This window comes from Nanorana parkeri, unplaced genomic scaffold (genome assembly GCF_000935625.1).
Source record: "Nanorana parkeri isolate BGI_ZX_2015 unplaced genomic scaffold, ASM93562v1 scaffold2825, whole genome shotgun sequence".
Lineage (NCBI taxonomy): Eukaryota > Metazoa > Chordata > Amphibia > Anura > Dicroglossidae > Nanorana > Nanorana parkeri.
In genome coordinates this window covers 64,773-77,190 of record NW_017309093.1, presented here as the reverse complement: position 1 = coordinate 77,190, position 12,418 = coordinate 64,773, and the positions used below count along the sequence as shown (strand labels likewise).

Sequence of the window (12,418 nt, the reverse complement as noted above, 5' to 3'; positions counted from 1 at the left end):
AAGGTAAAAAGGCAGTTTAACTTTACATGGGACGTTTGCCCTTAGCTAAGTGAATCCAGTGAAATTTAATTTTGTAAGCAATATCCAATCATGTGCAAGGAAAACAACAGTATTTTACTTGCAAATGATTGGATGATAGAAAGCTTCACCTCAATTGCTAAGCTAAGGATACTCTTCCCATGCAAAGTGCATCAAAGTAAATCAACCCCTCGAGGTTGCTGATGGTATATGCTTAACACACCTTGTGCAGAAGCTACTCCTAGATGGTGGTGTTAGGAGTGCTATTAATTCCGCTCAGTATAGAAATCAACAGGCAATAAATGAATATATACTTTCTGTTTAATTGTTTTCTCAGGATGGGAAAGGGTAGATTTGTGTTCTATGACCATCGCATTGGTTGTGCTCTGTCTGTCCTTCCTGTTGCTTCTCAATAAGAAGAAGAAGAGTAAGCTTCCACCAGGTCCCAGAGCCATTCCACTACTGGGCAACCTTCATCAACTGGACACCACAGACTTGGTCAAGTCACTGAAAGAGGTATCCGTACATATTACTTATTTGCACGTACATAGACAAAGAGCAACTGTGTAATATAGAAACACAACTGCATATTTGAACTGATAATAATTATAAATAAACATTTTATAATGAAGTATAATGTTTATTATATAATTAGCGATTGCCTTCTTATTGGGTCTTCAACTTGTTGGTCATCCTCAGTGTCCAATAATGGGAAGATGCAGTCTACCGTCCACTTTTGCCAAGAAAGTCAAGGTCTACATATCGGGGTGCCTCAGGTTATTTTATGGGTCCCAAGGCAAACTTGTGTTCCTCTTTCTCACACTATCCAAAATTAAAAATGCTGTAACAGGAGTTTAACTTTAAAATGCAATTGCAAGTATTGAAGCCAGAGGGTCAACAATAGTCAAGCAACTAGCATTTTCCAAATGAGGTCAGCATTGGCCGCCCTCCTGGTTCTTTTAAAAAAGGTTACTTTGAATCTACTGTTGAATGGAACCACATGCAGTCTGGCAAAAGGTCAAGCACATACAGTGCAGGGAATTTATCAAAACTGGAGCAGTTGCCCATGGCAACTAATCAGTATCTCTCTTCAGTTTGCCCAGGTAAGATTTGAAAATGAGAGAGGGAAGCTGATTGGTTGCAGTGCAAATCTGTTCCAGATTTTGTCTGCTCCAGACTTGATAAATTCCCCCCACTGTGTTTATAGGTCAGCGGTGATGCAATTTTAAAGATAATAATGGCAGAACCACTGACCTATAGGCACAGTGCAATTTCTTTTTTTTTTTTAGACAGGAAATTAGGAAACGTTGCATATTAATATTTACCATTTGCATCCAGCCGGTGGTGGGTGAGTCCAATCAAAACAGCAACATGCACTGCTTTGTTGCAAATAACCCGAATAGCAGTAGATCAAACTACACACATAGCCGAATTATTGATTTACAGAGGCAGTCAAAAAGCAAGCAGGAAGTGCTGGGCTTACTTATTGGAAAGTCTACCATGCACTACAAACCAAGCATCATGGAGATAACCTACTAATGTTTTATTTGTATGGCAAAGATTTAAAATCCAGTCATGTAACAGTACATAAACAGTTTATGAACATTTTTGGAACTTTCAGAAAAATTCAAATCAAAGTTCAAGCTTTCAATCTAAAATACTGTAATCCATTATTTGCATTTGATGATGTTACTTATTGCTGTGATTCTTTGCTTCTCTTATGTGTTCTTATTTCCTATTATCCTGACTAATATTACATCATAACTACAGCTGAGCAACAAATACGGCCCGGTCTTCACTATCTACCTTGGCTCGAAGCCCCACGTTGTACTGTATGGCTACCAGGCAGTCAAGGAAGCTTTGGTGGAACAAGCGGATAATTTCAGTGGCAGAGGGGATTTCCCTGTAGTTCACAGATTCACCCAAGGCAATGGTAAGAGTTTTCTATATGTATTGTGAGGGCAACCTACAGCAGAATCGCTAATGTTAAAAAGAGGAAAATAGAAGAATAAGTGCTGTGACCTAATTGAAACAAATACAAACTAAGGGTGCCAAGGTGTGACAACTAGGAGACAGCGGACACCCTATAACAGGAAGTGTCTGAGCATGAGCCTTCGTGGCAAGATGACTAGGCATTATTTTAATGAAAGCTGCAGATGTAAAAAGATTGAAAACAACTTTTGAGTTTATTTTATCATATTAAAGCTGATATGGGATTTAGTAATTGGGTTTAGGTCTACTTAAAAATGGAAGACTGTCACTAAATACAACCATATATTAATTTAACTTCCTTTTCCTGCCTGGTGTCCGATACCCTCAAAAATGTCTTTACATCCATTCCTTACATCATGCTTTTTGACTGCCTCTGTTAATCCATCATTCGGGTATGTGTGTAGTTTGATAGCTCACATAGAACAAAACAGGGAAGCTCCTATTGCATCATGGGAGTGGAGCATTTTTTTTCTTCATGATTCTGCTGATGAATGAGATGCTGGGAAGGAGTGCCTAGGGGGAGACAATAATTCATCAACACCTATTGGGCACAAGCTTTAGAATTCAAACATTCTATTTATTAAAAAAATGTATGTCCAAATCTGGTAGAGGAAGGGTTACAACCCGCAGACAGTTGATATCTTGATGTTTATGTCCCATGGCGGAGATTCCCCTTCACTTCCTGTCCCACAGATGTAACAGGAAAAGAGAGGAAATCACTACAAAGTAAGGGGCATTCCCTTCTTTAACAGCTGTAACCAGAACTGGTGTGCTCATTGGAAGAATTACCCTCAGCTCCTGTTCTGGTGACACATGTAGCATTTTTTGGACTTCCCATCACCTTTTGTGTTGGTGACAATGGTTACCAGGGCAAATATAGGCTGACGATACCTATTTGGGACATAGCAATGAAACCTTGACAGGCGTTCTGATCTTCTGGGTCTCTGTCTAAAACCACAAAAAGTTTTGGTCTATACATACAATTTGGGATTCATGTATAAAGAATTTGGAGGGCTATTCACCCTGAGAATATCTGTGAGCGTTCGTCGTGTGCGTATATATGTGCAAGTAAATAGTTTTTCCATTACAACGGTAATTACATTTCTGACAGCAATACATATTATGGCCACTAGATGACAGTAAAGGAACACATAAAATATGTATTTATTTTCTATGTTCATTTAGTGTCATCTAGTGGCCATAATATGATATTACAATCAGAATGATCAAATGAACATTCGCTTGTGTATATATACATGCAGGACGAACATTCACGGATATTCTCAGAGTAAATTGCCTTGACCTTTGGGTAGTCTAGAAACAGATTAGAAACGATTTTTACCAAATGTTTATATTTTCCCAATATCTATAATAAACTCAACACAGCTTGCCATACTTATAAATTGGCAAACTGCTTTTTATCCCTCAATTTGATCTGTATCTCTTTTCAACCCATGTCATCGTCAATGTGGTGTACATTTCTGCATATGAAAGGCCCAAACATAATGGAACATGAATTAGACCTCATAAGTATAACTCCCTATAAGGGAGCATTTTTAATAGGTTTCTTGGTATACCCTTCCTCTGGTTAACTATTAATCTAGAAGTAGGGAGCCTCGGCACTCCAGCTGTGGTGAAACTACAAATCCTAGCAAGCCTCTGGCTATCAGAATGCAATGCCTCATGGAACTTGTAGTTCCACAACAGCTGGGGTGCTAAGGTTGCATACTTCTACATTAATCCAGTAGAGATTTTATTATATATTTTGTTAAAATATAAACTAATAACTCGTTATTGGTTTCCAAGTTGACATAATTTAATCACACAAGTACCACATTTAAAATTACATGTCCCAAGCAGTTATGTGGCTGAGAAGAGGACCACTTTGGTGGTTTTATGCACAGCTATAGGGAAAGCTATTGTGCTACTTTTGTGCTCAGTTTTGGAAATCTCGTTTGGCACTGCTAAGAAGCAAGGCAGCGTTTTTACAATTTGTCTGAAAGTGGATCCCACCTTTATAAACGTTTACAACCTGTGAGATTAAAACGGGGCAGCACAGCAGCTTCATGGTTTGCACTTCTGCCTTGCAGCAATGGGGGTCCCTTGTTTGTATCGCTGTGAGGACACTGCCCGTTCTCCCCGTGCTCGTGTGGGTTTCCTCTGGGAGCTCCAGTTTCCCCCACACTGTGCAATCTTTATAATATCAGCTATAGATTTACCGCAATTATGTAATATGAGGACCTACCTAAACTATCCTATCAATTTGTATGCAACCTGACAGACCCTTACACTAAGGGTACACTAACCCTACATATTAGTGGTCAGTGGGAGAGGTTCCCCCTTACATAGCTAGTCAGTAGACGAGTTGCCCCTTAATGTTGGTGTTCAGTGGGAGAGGTAACCCCTTATATAGGTGGTTAGTGGGGAGGTGTCCCCTTTGTTGGTAAGTGGCAGAGGTAACCCCTTATATCGATGGTCAGTGGGAGAGGTCCCCCATTATATTGGTGGTTAGTGGGAGGGGTGCCCCCATAGCTTGGTGTTCAGAGAGAGATGTTGAAAAATGATTCCCTTATATTAGTAATCATTGAAAAAAAATATTGCTTACATTAGTGGCCAGTGTAATGGCGGTGGTGGAACAATGCAGGCCCTGTCAGACAAGGGAAATCTGTTCAAGAAATCAATCTGGATCTGAAGAAACCCTAGTTTACAAAAGCTGGTCAGTCGGCTGCTGGCCACACCTAGTCCTGCCCACTGCTTTCAAGATTGGCAGCACTGTCTCTGTTGCTGAAAGCCTCCCACTGAGCTGCAGTGTCTGGGAGGGGGAACAGGTGAGGAAAATATAAAAGGGCTTGGCTTACTCAGGGAAGGTAAAGAAGTTTATGGGGTTTGTGTTTTACATAATAACTGCTGGGTTGAGATCTGTTTAAACAATCATACAAGAGCCTTCAGATGTTCTTTAATATATTAGGATGTCATATAGGTAAAGGCGTTGCATATCACTGATGTGATACAATCTGATATATTGAATCATATCCATACATAATAATGTTACAGCACTTAAACCTCTCTTGTTTCGTTATACAAATACAAACTTCAACTTGAAAAATCTAGTGTCTACCAAAAAGAGAAACAGTAGAGTTGGCCAAATAAAGGTTCTTCTGAATCTGTAATCCATCACCAACTTGTGTTGCTTCAGACCAACCAAAGATGCTTTCATGCCATTCCCTGCGACTGTGGCGGAAAACAAGGTCTCTGCAAGACTTCACCCTGTACAAAGCTGCCCTGATAAAATATAACTCCTCCCTCCGTGCTGCCAAACAAACTTATTTTGTCACTCTCATTAACACACTCTCATCCAGACCTCGTCAACTCTTTTCTACCTTCAAGTCTCTACTATGTCCTCCACCACCACCACCCACTAACTCACTCACTGCCATTCATTTCAAAAACAAAATAGATGCTATTCGAGATCAGATCGCCAATGTCCAATCAACTGCCCCTTTTATTATAGTACCTGATCCTCCATCATACTTGTTACTTTCCTCTTTTGACCCTGTCACCACAGGAGGTTACTAAGCTTCTCTCTGACACCCACCTCACCACTTGCCCCCTAGACCCTGTTCCCCCAAAACTACTTCGGTCACCCTCTTTCTCTATCCTAGACCCACATTTTCAATCTTTCCCTCTCTACTGGAATCTTTCCTACCCCACTCAAACATGCACTAGTCACCCCAATACCCAAAAAACCTTCACTGGACCCTACCAACCTCAATAATTTCAGACCTATCTCCTTACTCCCATTCACCTCTAAACTCCTAGAACGCCTTATCTACAACCGCCTGAGTTGCCACCTCGCTAATAACAACCTTTTGGACCCCTTTCAGTCCGGCTTTCGCCCCAAACACTCCACTGAAACCGCCCTCCTAAAACTCACCAATGACCTAATAACCGCTAAAAACAACGGCCACTATTCCTTACTCTTGCTATTAGACCTCTCTGCTGCTTTTGACACTGTTGACCACCCGCTGCTCCTCAAAAAACTCCACTCGCTTGGCCTACAAGACTCTGCTCTCTCATGGTTCTCATCCTACTTATCTATGCGCTCCTTCAGTGTCACCTACAATTCTAACTCCTCCCCTCCTCTTCCTCTTTCTGTAGGGGTCCCCCAAGGCTCTGTCCTTGGACCCCTCCTCTTCTCCATCTACACCTCCTCCCTTGGTCAACTAATAACCTCACATGGCTTCCAATACCATCTCTATGCCGATGACACTCAAATTTATCTTTCCACTCCACAACTCTCCCCCTCAGTGTCCTTGCGTGTCATTAATCTACTAAATGACATATCAGTCTGGATGTCACAACATTTCTTAAAACTCAATCTTTCAAAAACTGAGCTCATGATATTTCCTCCTGCCCATGCACCTTCCCCCAACATTTCAGTTGAGATTGATAACACAACTATCCAAACCTCCCCTCTTGCCAAGGTCCTAGGTGTCATTCTTTCTTCCCCACATCCAATCGCTATCCAAATCCTGCCGCCTTCACCTTCGTAACATCTCAAAAATACGCCCCTTCCTCACCAAAGAAACCGCAAAAATACTTATCCACTCACTTGTAATATCTCGTCTTGACTATTGTAACTCCCTCCTCATTGGCCTTCCACTACACAGGCTATCCCCCCTTCAGTCTATCATGAATGCAGCTGCCAGACTCATTCACCTTACCAACCGCTCAGTGTCTGCATCCCCCCTCTGCCATTCCCTGCACTGGCTTCCACTCTCCCAGAGGATAAAATTCATAATATTAACAGTCACCTATAAAGCCATCCACAACTCTGCCCCCGGATATATCTCAGACCTTGTCTCAAAGTATTACCCTAACCCCTCCGCTCATCCATTGACCTCCTGCTTTCCACCTCCCTTGTCCACTCCTCCCATACTCGCCTCCAGGACTTCTCTAGAGTCTCTTCCATCCTCTGGAACGCTTTACCCCAACCTGTCCGTCTATCTCCCACCTTGACTGCCTTTAGGCGTTCCCTAAAGACTCATCTTTTCAGGGAAGCCTATCCCACCTCGACCTAACCACTGAACCTTCACATTCTCAAATAATTCCTCCCCACACAGCTACCTCCTCATGTATCATTTCCCCCTCCTCTTTCAGATTGTAAGCCCCCAGGGGCAGGGCACTCCTTACCATCTTTTATTGTATTGTAACTGTAATGTCTTCCTTATATTGTAAAGCGCTGTGCAAACTGTTAGCGCTATATAAATCCTGTATAATAATTCCCCCAAATATCAGAAGGTAGGAGGCACTGGCTAATAGTATGCTGAGCTGGCTTGCTGATAGAGTAAGTTTCTACAAAGTAATACATATTGCTAGGATTCTTCTTGCTAAAATGAGAAAAACTATGAAATGCCTGATTTTTTTTTTTATTGCTTTTGGCCTTTCAGTGACCCATTACCTCTTTATAAAGACATTAGTGTGTGCATGTTACTACAAGAAACGCAATAAGAATGCTGAACCTTTAATTGTACAGGCTTAGTACAATGATGTCCACAAGCATGACCTGCCCATTCCTCTATTGGGAAACATAGTCCTCATAGCCAATTATTTAAGAGCTAGAGAGGTGGAAATGGATTTTGCACAATGTATAATCCTCTAATCAAACATTTTACACAGGACTGCAAAATCCTGCTTTGTCACTGTGACGCAACAAACCAAGCCAACAACTGTCGCCATAGAAGTTTGAGAGTAAAATCTCAGTCCAAATGCATCAGAGGCTTGCCTAACATATCTATGTATTTTGGTTCTTGTCCAGATTATGGTCCCTAGCCCAGGCTGACAACTTGCCAACTCTGGACAAAAGAACTGGGCCTTTCTCAAACTAAAGTAAACTTAAACCATAATTTAACCAAAGAAATACAGTGCTGTAGATCCCAGGCCATGTGCCATGTTCCATGTGCATTTTTATTTTGAATGTTGTGACTTCCTTGAAACACTCCTATGTAAAGTCCCTCCTCTCAGGTTCCTGTCTTCAGGTGTCTGCTTCCCTGTATAGTGACCCATGGAACCACCATTGCATGCACACTCCCGTCTGGCTACTTATACAAGTCTCCTTATGTCCACTGATAGCCCCCGGCAAGCAACTCTCCTGTGTAGGATGCAGCACTTGTGAGGTTTAAAATAGGTTCCAGCAAACACAGGGCAATTGTGAGTCAAGGAGAGAGGAGCAGGCTGCAGGCATTACCAGGTAAACAAATGCCGTATAGGTTTTGTCCCCTACCTGACTGACACTTAGATGAAGTTGAGAGATTGCCTTAAACATGAGATTATTACTAGAAAACATCTTGATCGGGTGATCGTTGTCTTGTGTCTAAGGCTACCTTAAGCCCTCGTTCACACCTGAACGTTTTGTAGCCCGTTCTACGCTCGACGAACGCTCTACAAAACGCTCAAAAATATAAATCCCATTGTATTCAATGGTCTCGTTCCCACCTTGGCGTATTTCCGCCCGTCCCTAACGAGCTACAAAACGGCCCACGCCTGAAAAGGTACAGGTACTACTTTGGGGCGTTTTGTTGCGCGTTTCCATTGGGCTACAGCCAAGTAGCCTTCGGAAACGCGCAACTTTTTTACCGCGAATCGCGGTAAAAAAAGCACGCGACAGACGCGCATATGCAATACGCCTAGGTGTGAACGAGACCTAAGCGGTAAATATACTTTCCAACAAAGTACACTCGCCCTGGCCCTCCTCCTTTCCAACAGCTAAACCGATCCACCCACCCCATTTGCACACTTACCAAATTCCTGCAGCAATGGTTGACCACAATGTTCAGCTCCTAGCATTCAAGGTTTCCATCTTGGTGTCCACATGTGCACAGTAGAGCCCTATAGACTTCTTTAGGACCACCTCTTGTGCATCTCCTGCATTCAAAGAAAGCTCCATTGAAGGTGGCACAGTGGGAAGAAGACCCAAGCAGGTAGGAGAACAACTTGTAATATTTCTTAGCTATGTGAAAATTGAAATAATTTCATCAATGTATGATTATGGGGCTAATTTAGGAAAACTGAAAAAAACAAAGTAAGGTTGCAACAGGATTTGTTGCTCATAGTGACTAATCTCCCCATTCTTTTTATGAATCAACCCCCCTCAATGTGCATTATCTGTGTACATGGGGACAGGCATTTCATTTGACTTTATCATTTTTTTCATTATGTTTGCTTCCTTCATTCTCTTCTGATATTCTTATCTATCTGTAAGGTTAACAGACAGGGTCCATTTGATTAACAATAATCTGCATTCTGTAATGATTGGTAGCCAGGAAACATGGAAGATCAGCAGCTTTATCACAGCAATTGCAGAAAATCAAATAGCTATAGCAATGAAATGTAACAATAAAAAAGATACACACAACAAAAACAAAGACCCAGTTTCACCGTGCGCCATCTGGTGGCCAAACTGATAAATTACAAACTGGTGCAATATTTATTATTAGACAGAACATTTCTTTATAAGTGCTCTTCAATTATCTAAACACAGGGCCGGATTAAGAGCATCACGGGCCTGGTGCTGAGAATTTTGGTGGGCCTTTTTTTTTTTTTTTTTATAGATATGGCGATGGTCACCGGGGCCCTCTTCCTCCTGTCCGAGTGGTGGTGGAGCACAAGGGCCTGGTTGCAGCTGTGACTCTGGTAGATCTGCCACTGACTCTAAGCTGCAGAGGGACTACAGATCTTATACAGCAATGCAGAATACCGCCAGCTATAGAGGACTACAAATGCCAGCAATAAATTATACAGCAATGCAGAATAATATAAGGCTACATACTCTGTGTTGCTCCAGGTTCGTGGCCTGATGTCTCCGGGGTCTCAGGAGAACTGTGCGGGGTTTAGGGGGGCTGTGCAGGCTCTCAGGTGGTCAGTGCAGGCCCCAGGCGGTCAGTGAGACTGGCGGCCATAGCAGATGCGGCTCTTTGCTCAGGCATATCGGAGGGCCCTTTGATATGCCTGAATAGAGGGCCGCGGCTGCCTTGTCACGGCCGGTCCGATGGCAATTCGGACCAGGTCGGGTCGACCTGGCCGCGATTTGGGTTGGGTCGGCCTTGCCTATTTGCACAGGCGGGCCTGGAGCGGGAGATGCACTAGTCCCTGTGTTAATCGGGTCCTGTCTAAACAGGGCCTAAAAACAGAGTCAACTCTAGAGGTTAATATACCATTCAAAATTCATACCAGCTGGAATCCTGCTGTTTAAAGTGACAATAAAAAAAAATGTCCCTCCTGCACAGCTTAGAGAATTTATCTCCACCTTTTTCTGCCCTATGTTTAAGGAGGTTACATTTGAATTGTGTTTATGGATAAAATGTCTAGACACATGAGTTCTTTTATAGACTAGTTCAGTGGTGGCGAACCTATGGCACGCGTGCCGGAGAGGGCACGCGGGGCCTTTTCAGCTGGCAAACGAGCCCAGGTTCGGGCCACCTCTAAGAAAAAGTCAGACCGCCCCGGATCGCCGCCTGGGTACGCGATCCAGGACGGTCACGATCAGGCAGCAGGAGCCTGCTAACAGGCATATTAAACAGCCACTTCCTCCTTGCTAGGACCCAGTGAGGCCCCAGCGATATTCTGCATTTCTGTATAATGTATTGCTAAGTTTAGTTCCTTTACAGGTTGAAGTCAGTAGCAGAACTAACAGGGTCACAACGGTCACAGTTGTACTGGGCCCTGCTGCTCCACCAATGACTCCAAGCTGTAGAGAGACTGTTGCCTTGCAGTGTGCTGCGTGACATGTACCTTAGTAGCACACTGCAATGGAACATTTCACTCTTTAGCACAGTACAAAGGTGCATGTCACTGTAGTGTAGTTAAAACCTTTTGTATTGTATTTTTCTTCTAAGATTTAAGCACATAATTAGGTCAGACGGTCGTATGAAGTGTTTTTCTAAAAGAAATCATCAGTATTCGGGTCTAAGTGCGGGGTTGGCACTTTGAGACACACACGTTGGTTTAGTGATCCAGTTTGGGCACTCGGGCTCAAAAAGGTTTGCCACCGTTGGACTAGTAGGTTGGAGATTTTAAAGACAGAAAGGGGTGGAGATACATTTTCTAAGCTGTGCTGGAGAGAGTTTTTTTACATTATTACTTTAAACATCAGGAATTCTGAATGGGATGCTTCCAACTATTATGGATGAGGTGACTACCTCCAGGACAGCTAGGATGTGAGAGTGTGCATTGGAAATATATTTCTCATCCTATTTAAATGGTGTTTTTTCATGTTCTATTTAGATTGAGTTTTTTAGACCCTTTTTTAGTCTATGAAGAGTGTTATGGAAATTCACTTGGTTCAACGCACAAATCCATGTCACATTAAGCTGCGCCAAACGCAAAGAATTTCCCCCGTTGTACTACGCTCTTTTATGCAAGGACTGAAAGTATCTCCCTCTATAGAGTCATGTAGAGTCAGGAGACAGATGTTGCTTGTTCGTTAATCCCATGCTAAGAGACCTGAGCGCAGGTGTGTTTATTGTTTATACCTGCCCAACAGGAAGTGATGTCAGACAGGAAGGGGTGTCTCAAACAGCGAGACAGGAAGTGAACAGGGGCCAGCTAACAAATCACATGTAGTAACAATCTATGACCACCGGAGTGACTTTATCCAGCGTTGCTCAGTGAGCAATGCCACAAAACGTTACTAGGATTCTCATGCGCGCTCATTCACAGGGACAACATTATATCATCTCAAGCGTGTTGATCAGGCACACCAGAGAGAACAAACGCACGTTCCTTTCATATACTGCGTTCAAGACAAATGTATCCACGCAAGCCAATAAATCCATGCATTGCACGGGGGGCCCCAGCCGGCGTCCATACATTCGCCAAGAAGACACTGCTCCGCTGCACATAAGAAATCTCCTCCAATGGATTAATCCCCCAGTGTCTATTTACCTGACACTGAGAGACTAATGACAAAACATTACAATACACTAAAAACACATCCTAGTAAAATTTCCACAACAAGAGTAAATCTGTATGGTCCTTATTTGCATTCAACAGTAATTTTGCATAGATTTATAGTATTTCTTAAGAAGCGGTCTTTTTAATCGATATTGCAATGGGTTGTAATTTATCAGTTTTGCCACCAGATGGCATATTATGAAAATAAGTCATTGCATTTGTTGAGTGTTTTTGTAAAACCAGAACTTGCTTTATCTGTTTAATTCTTTATTACTATGTAGCATGATATATATTCTAATGCAAATGCTGTGATTATATGATTATAATTTGTGCAATGTAAATTGTATGTTTATATTTATAGATAGGGTAGATAGATAGATAGATAGATAGATAGATAGATAGATAGATAGATAGATAGATAGATAGAATATATATATATATATATGTATATATATAT

General features: G+C 42.2%; 1 protein-coding gene across 1 annotated transcript in view; it reads left to right on the top strand.

The window, feature by feature from the left end:
- The first annotated feature begins 381 nt into the window (after positions 1–381).
- The window catches only part of LOC108802359 (cytochrome P450 2F2-like), a 26,888-nt gene continuing 14,851 nt past the window's right edge, over positions 382–12,418 (top strand). Inside the window, exons 1-2 of the mRNA XM_018574223.1 lie at positions 382–534; positions 1,789–1,951. Coding sequence (XP_018429725.1) covers positions 382–534; positions 1,789–1,951 — 316 coding nt within the window. The remainder of the gene's footprint in view (positions 535–1,788; positions 1,952–12,418) is intronic.